Source organism: Scyliorhinus canicula, chromosome 19 (genome assembly GCF_902713615.1).
Source record: "Scyliorhinus canicula chromosome 19, sScyCan1.1, whole genome shotgun sequence".
Classification (NCBI taxonomy): Eukaryota; Metazoa; Chordata; class Chondrichthyes; order Carcharhiniformes; family Scyliorhinidae; genus Scyliorhinus; species Scyliorhinus canicula.
Window position 1 is genome coordinate 100,141,389 of NC_052164.1, and position 17,056 is coordinate 100,158,444.

The 17,056-nt window shown below is 43.1% G+C and overlaps 1 protein-coding gene across 2 annotated transcripts in view; it reads right to left on the reverse strand.

The window, feature by feature from the left end:
• Positions 1–4,086: 4,086 nt before the first annotated feature.
• Positions 4,087–17,056, reverse strand: part of ube4a (ubiquitination factor E4A (UFD2 homolog, yeast)) — a 57,097-nt gene continuing 44,127 nt past the window's right edge. For both annotated transcript variants that reach the window (XM_038779887.1, XM_038779886.1), the window contains exons 14-20: positions 15,305–15,405; positions 13,522–13,635; positions 12,410–12,584; positions 9,389–9,569; positions 8,262–8,409; positions 7,596–7,753; positions 4,087–7,444 (exon numbers count right to left, since the gene is read on the reverse strand). In XM_038779887.1, the coding sequence (XP_038635815.1) occupies positions 7,309–7,444; positions 7,596–7,753; positions 8,262–8,409; positions 9,389–9,569; positions 12,410–12,584; positions 13,522–13,635; positions 15,305–15,405 (1,013 nt within the window). In that variant the 3' untranslated portion in view covers positions 4,087–7,308. The remainder of the gene's footprint in view (positions 7,445–7,595; positions 7,754–8,261; positions 8,410–9,388; positions 9,570–12,409; positions 12,585–13,521; positions 13,636–15,304; positions 15,406–17,056) is intronic.

Consider the following 17,056-nt stretch of genomic DNA (forward strand, 5'->3'; position numbering starts at 1 on the left):
GTGAGGGGCCAGCGCGCGTAAGAAGTTCCCCATGAATGCGCAGGATGGCCCGGCCCACTGCGCATGCGCAGGAATGAGCTGCCCCAACTGCGCATGTGCGGGTTGGCGCGGCGCCAAAGGAGGCTGGAGCGGCGTGAACCGCTCCAGCGCCATGCTGGCCCCCTGTGGGGTTCACAATAGGTCGTGCCCAGGCCTTGTTCGCGACGGCGTTCACGATGGCGCGGGCACTTAATCCTGGGAGCGGAGATTCCCGCCCTTCATTCATGTTGCTAAATTCGAATTGATCAATCCTAAAAACAGCCTCAATCGTGTCACATTTCGACGACATGGTGCTTCTAAGATTGCTGATACCCTCTTCAGCTCTTTGCTTAAGTCATCTTTATCGATGAAATGACCAGGCAATTTATGGATGACTTGAAAAAGTAGCACTTTTCTTTTTTATCTCTGTTTGTGGCTCTGTAAATGCTTCGGTGCAGCTTCCAAATTCTTTAAGTGTTCTTCTTCACTTGAACCAGTGATGATTATGTCTTCTAAATAACAATGCACCTCATTCAACCCACTTAGAATTTCATCCATGGATTTCTGAAAAAGAGTAGGCGCAGATGCTATTCCAAAAGGACGTCCGTAACAAGACATTTGTGCGTCATTATGCTGAGTAGTGGCTGTGATCTTACAGCTACACTAATCTGCAGATACGTCTGTGAAAAATCAATTTAATTGAATTTCTGTCCTCGATAAAGTGCAGCAAACAAACCTTCAATCAGTGGCAGTGGCTAGTGATCTGCGCAGAAAACTGGGTTAACAGTTGTTTTAGAATTCCCGCATATTCTCTCTGAACCATCACATTTCAATACAGGAACTACTGGTGTTGCCTAATCACCTGTAGCAACAGGTTCAATGACTCCTGTTTGTACTAGTCTTTCTAGTTCTTCAACTTTTGGCTGGATGGTGTGTGGTATGGTTCTAGCTTAGACATTTTGGTGTAATATTTGGCTTGATTTTTAGGTACACCTCACCTCCAGTCATCGAGCCTAGTGAATCTTTGAATACCTTCTCATACTTCATCAGAAGTTGTTGCAAGCTGCTCTTTGAATCCACCAGTTGATTTTAGGAGCTGTTGCTCATACAATCTATGATGAAGAACTGTAAAGCCCCATGCACTCTGCTGACATCCTGCCACATCACGTGACACTTCACCAGCAGGGATGTGTGCTCCGATACATAACAGAATACAGTAATAAGAAACAAATCACATGTTTTTAATGAGTCCTTCAATACGACGATGGAAGCTTAATGGGTTCCTTCGCTTGGTTCTTTGAAGATCAATGGAGGTTGACAGTCAAGGGAGGGTCTTCCACCCACATTTACATTATAATGACTTTCCAGAGACATGAGTTAGTCCCCAGAGCAGAAGTCACAGAAATTCACAAGTGCCTGCTCTTTTTCAGAGATCCACGGAACAAATTCTAAGTGGGCTGAATGAGGTGCATTGTTATTTAGAAGGTAGATCCCTTGGACTCTATCTTGGGTCAGGATGAATTGTCCAATATGCAATGCTGTTTTTTTCAAATGTAAAAATGTCTATCAGCTCCATAAATCCATAGCCATATGACATGAGCTTCAAAAGTTGAGGGTGGTAGAGAAGATTTTGGGATGGAGCTCCAGAAAGTGAATCTCAGTGGGTTAATAGTTTTTGAACCTTGCTTATTGCAGTGAACACAAACCTGTGATATAAAAAGGACACTGCTGCAATGCAGGTGAAGGAGGAATGAGACGAGAAACGGTTTAAGGACCATTCATGATCCACACAATTAGCTAATTTCAGCAACTGGTGGACTGCATATTCACAAGCATGAGAGCAGTTGCAGGTTCAACTGACTGCTGTGTCATGGAATTTACAGTGCAGAAGGAGGCCATTCAGCCCATCGAGTCTGCACCAGCCCTTGGAAAGAGCACCCTACCTCAGCCCACACCTCCACCCTTTCCCCGTAACCCCACCTAACGTTTTTGTTTTTTGATACTGAGGGCAATTTAGCATGGCCAATCCACCTAACCTGCACACCTTTGGACTGTGGGAGGAAACCGGAGCACCCGGAGGAAACCCACGCACAGGGAAAATGTGCAGACTTCGCACACACAGTGACCCAAGCTGGGAATCGAACCTGGGACCCTGGAGTTGTGAAGCAACTGTGCTACCGTGCTGCCCCAAATGAATTAAATATTAGAGGGAATGGAGGCGAGAGGTGGAGTAGTCATTTGAGGGGTAGTGGCCCCTGCTCCTAATCACACCCTTGCTAGGATTTGCATACAGGATCAAGCCCACCTGTGACACCTGCTTGAAATGTTGAAATATAGTGCTTTCAGTCGCATGGGGCTGCTGCCTGAAACATCATGAAGCTCGAGAATAGCCTTGGAAACAGCCATATTGTGGTATGAAGTAATATGTCATTAAACAAAAAATTTAAAAAAATAAAATAAAAAAATTTAGAGTACCCAATTATTTTTTCCAATTAAGGGGCAATTTAGCGTGGCCAATCCACCTATCCTGCACATCTTTGGGTTGTGGGGGTGAAACCCATGCAGACATGGGGAGAATGTGCAAACTCCTCACGGACAGTGACCCAGAGCTGGGATTCGAACCCAGGTCCTCAGCGCCGTAGGCAGCAGAAGTAATGACATCTTAGGTACACATGCTGCTCCACAGCAATTTGCACTCTGTTAAATAAGTTGAGGCTTGGGTTCTCCTACTTGATGATTCATCCCCACCACAATTTTGAATGACAAACCCCCATCCCTGTCGCTGAAGACTGAAGTGGTAATTGCACCGCTTAATGCAACAGAACGAGCTTCAAGTTTGAAGTTAATTTTCTGAGATTGTAAAATGGGCAATATTGGATGAGCTGCCCATTGTCCCTCCCAGATTTTAATCTGAGGGAAGCACAACGGCACCTGATCCAAAATTGCCCATCTTATGCAAATGCCTATAGATAAAATTGCTCCCCAGACCCTTTCAGTGTAGTGTTAACTGACCTTGAGTGATAGTGGGGAGGGTGGTTCAATTGCTTACAATATTTCCAGTCTTTTGGTAAGGGGACAAAGGTGAGAAAAAACAAAATGAAAAAAGGTTCCCAACTATCAACCCCGAAAAGGAGCAACTTGCGAATGTTGAGTGTACCAGGGTGAAGTCACCTGCAATATTCCAGTGAAGCTGCAACGTTCTAGTGAAGCTGCAACGTTCTAGCGAAGCTGCAACATTCCAGTGAAGCTGCAACGTTCCAGTGAAGCTGCAACGTTCCGGTGAAACTGCACTGTTGCAGTGAAGTACGCAAAAGATAGTGGGTGTGCCGCTCCCAATTGCATTAGCTACATAAATACGTCCAGTTTCTTAGGCTAGTCAGTCATGTGTTTGGACCACTTTCATTTCGACTGCAAAGTTCGAGGTCGTACATATACCTTTTGCATTAAGCTACTACTTAATTTTGCAAAAAGATAAAATCACTGTACAAACATTGCTTTTAAGACAAGAGAGTAACTCTCGCCCAACAGAATGGAATGCAACCTGACAAATACAAGGTGCAGTTATACATAAGTAGTTATCCAGTTACTTTGCTCAAGGGGGTAGGGACTGTTAAAGAACTTTGAACTGCTCTGTTATTGCGCCTGTTTGCAAAAAGTACAGCAAAAAAAAAACCCCAAATAATTAACAGCAGTTTTCTGGTGAAGCTAAAGCTTATTAGTGAACAAAGATTCACTTAGCCCAACGTAAGTAGGTCACCCTCCAGCCAGTAAACGACTCTCCCAGGAAGTCAGATGTGGGCAAAAAGCAGACCACATTTAAAAAGCTTGAACCTTTCTCGGCTGTTGCAGGTTTCAACAACCTGCTTGTGGAATGCTCCACCAAAGAAAAAAACACTGCAGAGAAGTGACTAAGGAAAGGACACAACAGCTGCAGGAGTTCTTCCCAGCTTTTAAGTTTCAATATCAGCAAGGACAAGGACTTGCTGTGTCAGTCCATATTCCCAGTTGAGATGAGTGGTGCTTAGGGTGGGAGTGACAAGAAGAATAAATAAAGCACAAAGATAACCATTTTTTTGTTAAAAAAGATAATATTGATCTCCTCTGTACTTTTAATCTTGAATTTTTTAAAATGTACACTGACTTCAATTTATGAATTCTTTCCGAGTACACAGGCAAAATATAAACATCTCCTTGCATGTGCCCCAATAAACATTCCCAAAGGAACCAAGAGTGTTAAGATTTACTGAAGTGCTGAACTTATATCTCTTTCCCTTCTGATTAATGCCCTTCACTGAAGCAGGCCCAACAGCATACCTGCAACCCCCACGCACAGCCTGTTTTCTCAGCCTTTATGGAGAAGTAGGACAGGAGAACTTCAATGTTTAGACAACAATGTAGCCAAGTAACTTGCGAGTTTAATCCCAGCCCTCAATCCATTGCTGTTCAACGTAATGTCAAGGCTGCAGTAGAGCCAGACTCCTGAGGACAGCAAGGATGGGTAACAAATCGGAAAAGCTGAGAGTAAGTTTAGCTCATCTCGATGTAACTCACACTTCCAAAACAAGCAACTTAATTTGTGAATAAACATTCTTAAAAAAATTTCTTTACACCTGTTCAAGTCTCGCAACCTCAAACAAGGAGAAATCACAAACATTTCAGTACAAATCAAAGTGAATAAAATGTTCTTGGTTCATTAAAAAAAATACTTGACATCCATTGTCAGTGTGACACCATTAAAGTACACAGCACAAAGTTTGAAATGGCGGCTGGAAAGGAGATTCACATCTAGTTAATTTGTTGATTAAGTTGTCACTGCAAATTTGAACGACATCACTTCCATATTACAACTGTGCTTTTTCCAGATGGTTAAGTATGAAATGAGGTTGTTCACTTTGACAAGATAGTAACAACCACTTCTTAATCCAGTACTAAGCAAGATCTCCTCTGCAATTGGAAATAGTAACAAATCAAATGATTAATTCCTATACTTCTTCCCTCCCTAACAACAATTAATGTTTCTCCACAAATCCCCATGGGAAAAAAAATGAGAAAAAAACCGTAAGCCTTTTAAGACACAGAGAAATAGTATCGAGCTGAAGGAAATGTCCCAGCAACCTTTCTTAGATGGTCCACATATGAGGAGAGCAGTGTGTTCAAACTCAATGGGGCATGAGGCCAGAAGTAGGGGCACTGGATTTAAAACAGGCCTGTGCAAATTTGAACAAGAAATGAACAGTACCCAAGGAGGCAAAGTTAAACTGGATACAAATGGTCTCACTCAAAGGTTCAGTAAACACGATAGAACCAAAGGCTTTTGATACCTGCCAAAATTAGTAACATTACTCTTCCTCTACCTCATCAAACTTGACTGGACACCACTCAAGTACCGGTCCATTCAAAAACTTATTTTATTAAAAGAAACTTTTGTTGAAAGCGCTATTATTTGGTGGCACTCTCGCCAAGTTAAAAATCTACAGCACATCTCAGATGACAAAGAACACTGAATAAATGAAATGACCATTACCATTCCTCAAGATTCACTGCTCATGGGTTATTAGTTAAGTTGATGTGCATTTGAAAAAATAAATTGAACATCGTATCTTTACATAGCGTTAAAATTATTTGCAATTGCTACACATTACTAGCTTCCATAAACTTGGGTGTCCATAGCCCTGACATCATATTTTGCATCAATCCCATACAATTTAGGTAACATTTATTCACCCCAGTTCAAACTTCAATAATGCACATCTAACATCCATTCAGCATCAGGAAAGGCAGGTTAGGTGTGAACCTATGGCTTAGGAATACAGATTGACAGCACAATCGTTTAAGTCAGTGTTCTGGAGAAGGATAGGGAAAAAGCAAGGATCGGCACAAATCATTCCCTTGCACACACATTTTTCATTTTTTCACTGTGTTTTCTTTAAGAAGACTGCATTGAGATTACATACACACTTTAACCCTTTGCAGAGCAGTCTTTTGAAGTTCCAGAAAAAAGCATCTTATAACTGAGACATTTTATAAGGCAGCCACAGCCAACACAAAGGACTTGAGATTTTCTGTATCTGCACACAGATTTCCAAACCAGGATTTGCATGGAGATTCCAGGAGCTCTGCAAAAGTAATTGGGTTTCTGTCTGTCCGGGGTTGGGAGTATCTTTTATGTTGCTATTGTTAAGTATTATGCACTCTATACCTATTGTTGACTTACTCACACATCAGTACAATGAAAAACTAACTTTCCTCTAATATTCCGATTTCCTTTAGGTCACTGACAGAGGTGGGAGAAAGGGTTTGGGTTCCCTAGGGTGTGGCAGTACTTGCAGGAGATGTCTTGGAGCTTAACGATATTTGCAGGGGCTCCCTCACACAACTGGTGTCATGGACATCACCTCAAAAGGGATTCTTAGTGTACCAGACTTTGCAGAAGCCCCTCTATGCAAGTTCTGACATGCAAGATTCAATACCAAGTAAGCGACACAACAAAAGTTACCCCTTCTTCTGCTCAGGACTCATTGCAGAGTAAACATCACAGCAACAGCGCAATGGTACTCGTCTTGGCGCATGCATAGTAATTACGGAGATCTAACGCACCAATGCGTTTGCGTAAACATTAGCTGCTTCCCACTTTACACAAGCCCTCTGAAGCACTTCCAGCCAGATAACTAAATGAACATTAGTGTCCATCCAGTGCCTCCAAAAAGGTGGTTCTGATGAGTACAAGGATAAAACATCCAGGCCTGGGAATGATGCTGTGCTGCAGTAGCTTACCAATTTCATTTATCTGCTATTTAAGTAGAGTTCTTAACCCATTTAAAATAAGAATGTTAAAATGTCCACTAAAACAGCAGAAAAATGGAATTTTACACAAGCACATTAAGTACTTGTACCTTAATACTGCACAACACAGTTTCAAAGCCACTAAACATTTACCAACTTTTAAAAAAGCACATGGTAGATTTGTGAACTCCTCACTCAGTGGACTTATTTTACAGGTCTTCTCACATTTCGGACTATCAATTAGCCACATTGAAAGGGAAATACTGAATTCGAAGTGCTAATATTGGTAGCTGGCTGCTCGAGTGCGAAAATGGGACTGTGTTGGACCAACCTCCTGCGCAGGTACAACAAGAACATCCCATTACATTGATCAGTAATGAACAGGGGTTGCAATGATGGATTAAGATATGCCGTTAAGGTACAGCCCGGGATAGTTCTGGTACAGCAGGCAGAATTAGACAGCAGTGAATGTCCCATAACAGTATACACGTGTTTTTGGTTTTTCACTCAAAACGTCTGCCCATTTTGATCCTTCTGCCGTTTCCTTTCTGCCAACCACTGCTGAATTTTCTCTCTCATTTCTGAGTTTGCTTTGATCTGATCCATCGTGAGTGGACTACGGTTGAATGGGTCGGTTTGGTCACTGAAGCAGAACAGAACAAAAAACAGAAATAGTGCTGTAAGTGAATTTAGAATACAAGATAGTAAACAATGAAAATGAAACTCACTGCCTTGAAATACTACTATCATGTTACACTGGAATTTACTTTCCTCCTTTTACCCAAATTCCTTACCTGAGGAGATGCCTAGCTATGGTTGACCTGTCGACTGTCACCCGGGAGGATGGCAGTATAACGGGATCGGTCATCACTGTGCTCATTATTGGATCCAGGAATTCATCCGGTGCATCTACAAATGTTTCCTCTTCCTGCTGTTGCAAGTCTGCAAAAGACTGATTGGCAAGAGTACTAATGTTATCTGTGGCCCAGGGTGACATCATTAAATGAGGTAACATACCCGAACCAGCGCACTGCCTAAATATAGCTTCGTTTGGAGACACGGAGGAAAGATTTGCCTGAGATGTAGACGTATAAATTATCTTTGAAGCCATGAAAATTCCCTCCAAAACTGGGATTATAAATGTGCATCATGTAGGTGGTCACTATTTTGAAAAGTCATCAGCATCCGATGCAAATAGTGGCTGTGCATCTTCGCAACACAGCCCATATCTCCTGCCTGATTCCTAATACCCAGTTACAAGTTAAACATGCACTTGTGGAGTGACAAAGTAAGGCTGACTACTAATTCGAGTGCAGCATGTCACGGCTGGTAATGTAGTCATGCCAACCTTAATGAGGCCAGTGAAAGGCTCTTTCGTTCACAAGACATTATATCATCTGAAGATTTCTGTGCCATTGCTGTTTGGTGACAGTAAAGCCAATGAATTAACCGTGAAATACCTTTACTTTATCAGCCAGTTCACTGAAAGCCATGATCATGTTGCCTGGCTTATTGATCTTCTTCAGCACCCTCACAGTCTGTGCAAACAGCATTGGAGAATAGGAGCGCCCGTCCTTTGGCACAGTAGCACAGAAACTCTCTTTCACTCTGGTGGAGGAACAAGGGTGAAGAGTTTAGAACTAGAAGTTAAGGTAGCTGAATAACTTTTAAATGTTTTGCTCGACTTCAATCCCAAATATTAAGGAAGGGGCGGGCAAAGCCTATTGCATTTGCATTCTTATCCAGTAATTAAAAACAAAACATTAGACATGGAGTGCTTTGGTATTCAAGTTAATGCATTTAAACAATGAAAATCCCAACAGAATTTAAATGATAAAGGTGGCAGAAAATACTCTTCATTTGAAGAAAGCAGTTCCAATGAAGATCTTAGCGTTGAGTCAAACGTGACTCTTTAGTTCTGAAGAATCACATTCAACTCGAAACATGAACAGCTTCTCTCTCCACAGGTGCTGCCTTTTGTTTTTATTTGTTTGTATTTCACATTTCCAGCATCTGCAGTGTTTTGCTTTTAATCCAATGAAGATCTTGTTTGATGTGCGTCATTCTGCTTTGTTCTTGCACATCTTCGATTAGCTGGTGTATATATAGCACTGGCAGAGACTTGGGAGAAGATCAGTTGTCTGCTCACACATAACTTTAAATTTCCTCGGTTTATTATTTTTAAATACACTATTTTCAATTGATCAGAAACCCTCTCCTGTCCAATTTTTAAGTAATCACTACCCATATAATTTAAAATAGCCCACAAATCAAACCCAACAATTGCATGGGATACACAGACAGAGACTGAAAGAGTTTGAGGTGGAAGGGGGACGAGCATTACTTTGATGTACTTCCCACTGTCTTGAGTCCTAATTACAGTAACAGCTCTGATGTAGTCTAAAAGGTTCCGAGGATTAAATAGCAGGTCACTTATCGTATATTTAACAGTATTTTCAGCTATCAGAACCCGCCTTTCAGTCATTAGTAATCAAGCATCAACTTGGTATATTCCAATTCAGAGAATCCGGTTCCATCTATTTTACTCAAGGTACAAATTATATTTTGTTGAACTGTTCTCACTTACCCCAGGTTCAAATAGATGGTACAAATGTCAGACACCAACTGTTGCGGCTTAAAGTCAAATTCACTGAAATCCTTAACCTTGAGAGCACCCATTTTAGGCCCAACTAAGTGCTGAAGGAAGTAGTTCAGCATTGAGATGATCCGCTCAGAGAGGATTGGGTGCACACACAATGCCTTGATTTCTGCCAGAGAGAATCACATCACAGCAGATAACTAAAACAAGCACAGCTTCGACAAAAAAAGTCCTTCAATTTTCTCTCCTCCTCTGTACATGCTAACTCTTGCTGAGATAGAGTTCTGGGGGCAAGGATTATCCCTCAGTACTGCTCCCAAATTGCCACTGTTGACAGAGGACAACTTCACAGCTGGGCTCAGACTTACCTTGATGTAACATGTAACAGCCTTTGCAGCACATGTCAAAGAAGTGGTCAGGAACAGAAACTCTACCAGATCTTTCCCCTCCCATCTCAGGGCGGAGAGACCAGCCGCAATATGCTAACTGGCTGAATTCAGATTCTTCTGTACAATTTAACAATAAAATTTTGGACCTTCTGGCTTGCGGACATTCTTGTTGGGTAAGAGTAACTAGGGAATTGGAGTTAAGGTGGGTAAATGGAGTTAAGCTAAAGATCAGCTATGATCAAACTCAATGGTGGAGCAGGCTCGAGGGGCTGAATTGCCTCTGCCTGTTTCTATGTTATTCAATGCCACTTAAAAGATGGTTTAATACAATAAAAATGTGGTTTGTAGTTCAGAATCATGTCTCATAGCACACACTGCCCTCACTGTCTTTGCTTTCCTCTGTATTCAGTGAACAGCATCAGACAGCAAGGATTAAGCATTCAGTCTTGACCGTACACATCTAAGCCTTGGAAATTAAATACTGAGCTCAGAACAGAAGGCCAGGGAATTGAACCACAAATCTGCAAGTTGTAAAATTAAATCAGTCTTGGATTGACTAATACTCGAGGTCAAGGGCATCTTTAGCATGCAACTGCCTTTTGCACCAGGACTGGCTTCCTAATCAGACTTCACTTTCTCTCACTGCCCTGCAGCACGGAGGGAGCTGGATGTATTGGGGTGTGATGTCTCAGCATCCCAGAACTGCAAGCACAGACATCCCCACTGCTTGGCCTTGAAAAGCCAGACACTTGGGGTGCGATTCTCCGCTCCCCACACTGGGTGGGAGAATCGCGGGAGGGGCCCCCCGACTAATTTCATGACCCCCTGGCGCCCCCCGCGATTCTCCCAGCCCCCACTCGGAAAAATCGGCGCTCGCCGTTTATCACAGCGACCTGCGATTCTCCGACCCGGATGGGCCGAGCGGCCTGCCGTTCGCGACCGTTTCACGATGGCGGCAACCACACCTGGTCACTGCTGTCGTGAAATCGCCGTGAGATGTCTGTTTTGGGCCTTGTAGGGGGCCTGGTGGGGAATGAGCACCACGACTGTGCTCGGGAGGAGACAGGCCCGCGATCGGTGCCCACCGATCGTCGGGCCGGCATCTCAATCGGACGCACTATTTCCCCTCCGCCGCCCCGCAAGATCAAGCCACCACGTCTTGCGGGCGGCTATGGGGAAATACGGCCACCGCGCATGCGCGGGTTCGAGCTGTCAGCCGCGCATGCGCGGGTTGGAGCCGGCCAACCTGCGCATGCACGGCTGACGTCACATAGGTGCCGCTGTCGCGTCACTCTCGGCGCGCGCCACCCGGCGGCCGAGAGTTACGGAGCACCGCTCCTAGCCCCGCCGGGAGGGGAGAATAGGGGGCGAGGAGCGGCCTCCGAGGCCGTCGTGAAACTCGGCCGAGTTCACGACGGCCCTCCCGATTTTTCCCGGGAGTGGAGAATTCCACCCATGGCATGTGAGGTCGCACAATGCTCCCAAATTTCAAAATGTCAATTTAGATTCTGAAAAGAAAATCAGATTTTGGGAGAATTTTCAATGTAGTTGCTTGTTTAAAAAAAATTGGGACCTGACATCTGGGACATGAAAGGTTAACCAGATACTGAGAACTATTCAGAAATATCAAGGGAAATTCAGCCAGGAGAATGTGGAAGGATTGGGGTGTTGCACAGGGGCAAGGGTTGGCTGACCTGGAGCACAATCTCTGATTCGTGTTCCTATTGAGCATTTGTTTCCTGCCAGAAGAGAGCTTATTTATTAAGCTATTTTGCTTTTCAATTTCATTGAATCGGAAAGCACAACAAGAGCTGGTCACTTGGCCCATTATGCCTGCTGGCTCTTTGAAACAGCTCTCGAGTTAGTCTCAGTCCCCTACTCCATAAGTTCCCAAACTGTGGATCGCTGAGATTTTGGGATCACTAGCTCCCAGGTAACGATGGCAGTCATGGAGCCCAGACTGGGTTGTGACCCTTTAAATGTTTGTTTCCTGTCTGTTGGTAAGGGTGGTTTAATTGTGTTTACTGAGGTCCCGTGACTGCTGCAACCGCAGCCTATGAAAAATTGGGTCTTTGCTTTCTTACAGGGCAAACCCTGCAGTTTTAAACCCCCTCTGATTAACACACCACCTCCAACCACAGGCAACTCTCCTCCCTGCCCAACAACTTGTCCCACCTGCCGCTCAGCAGCTCTCTAACCCTCCTATTCATACTGAAGCATTAAATGGGGTCAGTGAGAAACAGTTTAGGAAGCATGAAACACTGCTGTTTCGCCATAAAACCTGCAAACCTTTCAAGTTTTTATCTAATTCCCCTTCGAAAGTTATTATTGAATCTGCCCCCACCACCCTTTCAGGCAGTGCATTCCAGGTCATATGATCTTTCATGTTGCTCTCCAAGCAAGGAGCTTGAATCCACTGCAATACATCATATTTCCCAACAGCTCATTAAAAACAAGCCACGTTATAGAACCCTTACAGATTTACCTGGCTCTGGATCTGTAAACAACAGGAGATTCAAAGCCGCCTGGTGTTTACACAAGTGCAAACGGCGTGACCTTTGGAGTCAGGTCAGATCCCAAAGCTCCACTCATTTAAAAAAAAATTTCAAATGACACTGACCTGAAGTAAGGAATGCCAAGGTGCCGATTGTTTCATTAGACATAATGTTGTGGAAGCGAGCCAGCTGCCCGAACATCTGAAGGTTGCCATCCTTCTCCCTCCTAGTCTCGGGGGGCAAGTTATCCCAGTCCCCTCGGTCCTTCTCAATCTGCTGGATTTTAATCTTGCTCAAATACTGCAAAGTTTAACAACAACAAAAAACCTTCAAGTAACAAACTGCAGTGTCGCAGACACAGTTTTCTAACTTACAGAGACAGAAACAAAAATCCATTAATCTCCAATCTATAATAACACATGGCATTCTTCTGCAATTAACTTATTTGCTACTTTCTAGTGAATGATATCCTTTTCTACGGTCCAATCAGAAATGCAAGTGTTTATCATCTCTATTACTGGAGGAGTACACCTTGTGGTGCAGCACTACATTTTACAGAGGCAGAAAGTAACAGCCGCAAGTCGATAGTCTGTGCTGTTAGTGAATTTCAACCTGGGCATCACTTCAGGCATTGTCACCACACTCAATGTCCCTCGGCTAAGGACGAAAGAGAAAAACAAAGTCGTCCAGGGTTTCTGCTCCTGATCACCATTTTGGATCCTCAGTTGGGAAGTATGGACGTTGGACCGGGTTCAGTCCAATTGTCTGGTGGACACATAAATGAAGAACTGCCATTTGAGAGAGGCCGCTGATGGGCAGAATGGTGGCGCAGTGGTTAGCACTGTTGTCCACGGCGCCAAGAACCCGGGTTCGATCTCAGCCCGGGTCACTGACTGTGTGGAGTTTGCACATTCTCCCCATGTCTCCATGGGTTACACCTCCACAACCCAAGGATGTGCAGGCTAGGTGAATTGGCAACGCTAAATTGCCCTTCAATTGAAAAAAAAAACTGATTGGGCACTCTAAATTTATTTTTTTTAAAAGAGAGGTCGCTGGTCCTTGGGAAACTGAATTGCAGTACTCAAGTCTGAAAAGGGGAGGGAAGAAAGGTGGAAAACAATAAATACGCAATTAAACTCCTTACTCTGCACATTCAACTTGCCTTTTGAAGGGGCAGAGAGAAGAGTGTGCACCAGAGTGATTTGAAAACAGTAGTAAAAAGGTCTGCATTTGCTACCTGGATAGCTTCATCCAACAGAAAGATGGCATCATTGATGAGCAGATTGAGAAATCGGAGGAAAAGAGGAGGGTTCATTGCCTCCAAGTTGTCAAACGCATAGTCAGCTAAACTCTGTAAAGACAAACACAAACAGAAAAAATAATTCAAAGTTGCATGTTTGAGAACAATTTAGGCCATTACAGGGCAGCACGGTGGCACAGTGGTTAGCATTGCTGCCTACGGCGCTGAGGACCCGGGTTCGAATCCCGGCTCTGGGTCACTGTCCATGAGGAGTTTGCACATTCTCCCTGTGTCTGCGTGGGTTTCACCCCCACAACCCAAAAGATGTGCAGGATAGGTAGATTGGCCACTCTAAATTGCCCCTTAATTGGAAAAAATAATTGGGTACTCTAAATTTATTTTTGTTTTAAAAATTTAGGCCATTACATCACTAAGGCTGTTTAGAGAGGCGCGTATAAAAAATGTTTATTGGTTTAACAGACTTTAGACTGTAGATCGGAACTTCAGATGGAGGTTATAGAGCATCTCCATTAATTCTAACTGTATGCATTTTATCAAGATGAGGGATATTTGTGCTGGAGAATGCAAACTTTTCATATCATGCGCCATGTGGCTACTTCTAGCACTCCAAGGTTAGCAACAGCACAATTAGGAGCAGAGTAATGCTCATTCTTCTCTACCCAACACTATCCCTTCATCCCAAGATTGGAAAGGATCACCTACTGCATCAATGTGATTTTGTGTTATGCTGCTTCAAATAACACTGGCTGCTACTTGATGCAGTCTTAACTAAAGGGTGCTCTAGACTCTGAAATGAATTCAACGTGTTTATTGAACTATTAACGCAGTTCTCAAATGAGTTCGACTCTCTGCTAATCTAACTGTAGTAACACAGTCTAACTGTACCAGCTTGCTCTAAGCCACGTGCTGGGGTGTGATGCTGCTGATCAACCCTGTCTAACTCTCTAGATGTCTGTCTGTGGAAATAGGCAGGGTGTGAGTGCCTCATCCCTTTTACTGTATAGTGTTTATGTCATGCCCCCTTGTGGTGATGCCACCTCTGAGTGTCCTGACTGCCCGTTGGTTGTGTCCTATTCTGAGTGTTCATTGGTTGCATGTTTGCATATCATGACATGTGATAGGTGCTATTTCTCACACTGGCCATAGTTTCGTCCCTGGGACACTGAACCAAAATTGTGGGGGACAAACTTCAATCTGGTAAGACTTTTAGCCAGATGTTTTATCTGTAAGTTAACAGCATACAACAACCACAAACGGCTCGACAAGTGTTTTTTCCAACAGTTGCTATTGTGATTTAAAAGTTGCCACACACACTTCAATATGTAGCTATTGATCTGAAAAGCCAGCAACCAGAATAAATTCACGTGTGGTGAAACACAATCCCTTGCCACAACTGACCTGTGTAATTTCCCTCCCGCTCTTCATTACCTCCTTCCCCACTTTCATTTATTTTCTACCTGCTGCAACTTGACTAACAATCTAACAAAATGTGAGCAAAGGGGTTATTTAACACTTATTGGATAAACCTATGGTTTACTCAATGGCACTCATTACTTAGTGTTCTGGGTATAAAGTTTATAACTACACTTCACTTCAATATTGACAATAGAATAAAAACATTCTCGAAGTAGTTCCTAAAACTCAAGGTAACATATTTAAGATATTTTACATGGGTTGAATTAAAAAAGCATGTTTACTACACAAGGTGGGTGGAGTAAGACAATGATACTTAAACACATTAACTTAAAATAATACAAACCTTGATGCTTTGCCTGTAGTTATCAAATCCCCACATGTATTTTAGGATAGGATACATGGGTCGCCTGTAGTTAAACTTTTGCTCAAACTGATGTGGGTCACCTAGTAGCGGATGAAACAGTAACAGCGGTCATTTTCACATTTAAATCTACTTTATTAATGTTTAGGAGTTAGCCGACTCAAATTGCTTAGGACATCAGGCAGATGGAAAAGGCAGATCTCTGGAACACAGACAAACCATCATCATTCAAGTATTCCATGTGGCGTGGGTAAATCTGATGGTCACACTCATGCAAACTCACCAAAATATCATACAGGGTTGAGATTCTGCACATCTTAATTTGCCTGCCAGAACAAAACGTCATCTCTCCCCAAGCCCAGAGTATCCGTTTTCAAACAAAAATTATTCTTGTCTTTTTTCGACCAAATCTATTCCATTGTCATCACTTGGGGAAAATTTTAACTTCAGTTCTCCATTTGCCTTTCCCTAGCTTGCCTGCAGTCACATCTTCTATTATCTTGGCGTAGTTCATATGGTACTGTGGATTTACCTTTACTGTACCAGTGTAGATTATAAAAATGATTTCCTCCTTCAGTCATTCTCTTTGAAGACTCACTCAATACTTAGGTCAGTCTCGTGACTCAGTACTGCACTGTCTCTTGGTCGTGAATGCTCTATGCCTCAATGACTGGAATTGAACACAGTAATAACTGGTCCCAATAATATTTTTAATATAATCTCACTGCCAGGATATTTTCACCATGTTTCCCTGGTGCTCCATTATCACTTATCAACTGACGCCAAATAAAAGAGCATTCACTCCCAGACCCAGGACAACACATTCAGATGCCTGAGCATAGCTGGGAGGCGGTGGCATAGCGGTATTGTCACTTGACTAGTAAACCAGAGACCCAGAGTAATGTTCTGGGGTCCCAGGTTCAAATCCCGCCACTGCAGATAAGTGAAACCAGATGGGTTTCCTCCGGGTGCTCCGGTTTCCTCCCATGGTCCAGAGGTTAGGTGGATAGGCCATGATAAATTGCCCCCTAGTGTCCAAAAGGTTCCATGGGGTTAGTAGGTTACGGGGATAGGGTGGAGACGTGAGTTTGAGTAGGGTGCTGTTTCCAAGAGCCAGTGCAGATTTGATGGGCTGAATGGCCTCCTTCTACACTGTAAATTCTATGATTGAATTCTGTGTCACTGTGCTGCCCCAACTCTTTTCTATATTTTTTCAGAATCTTTACTAGGTCTTTCCTCTGTTCTTCTGCTGCTGATAGGTTTGCATCTTTGGGTTTAGATCTCCCTCTAATATCTTCAAACAGTGCCTAGTTTCCACTCTCTTCTTCAAAATAAAAGACGTGTTTTCCTTTGTCAGATTTCACCTACAGATCCACCAGTCGCTTCAAAGTGTATTTTCAAACTCTCAATGTTTCATTCCTTTCACAACTACTCCAGTTCAATAACAGCCCAACTCACAGCAAGGAACACCACCAGGAATGCTGGAACCAGCAACGAAATAAAACGGCAACACAATCCGAATATCAGGATGGGAATAACAAGAACGGAAATAGGCCAAAGAAAATAAACACCTTCACCTTCATTCATTCAGGCTGCCAAAGTGAAATTCAACTCCAAGATCAGCATCTAGTTTTATACTTTAGGGGTCCCTCAGACTTCAGTGAAAAGAAAACAAGTTTGAACCTGATTAATGTAATTTATTTTGCAGGGAAATGGGAAGTTAACAAGTGAATT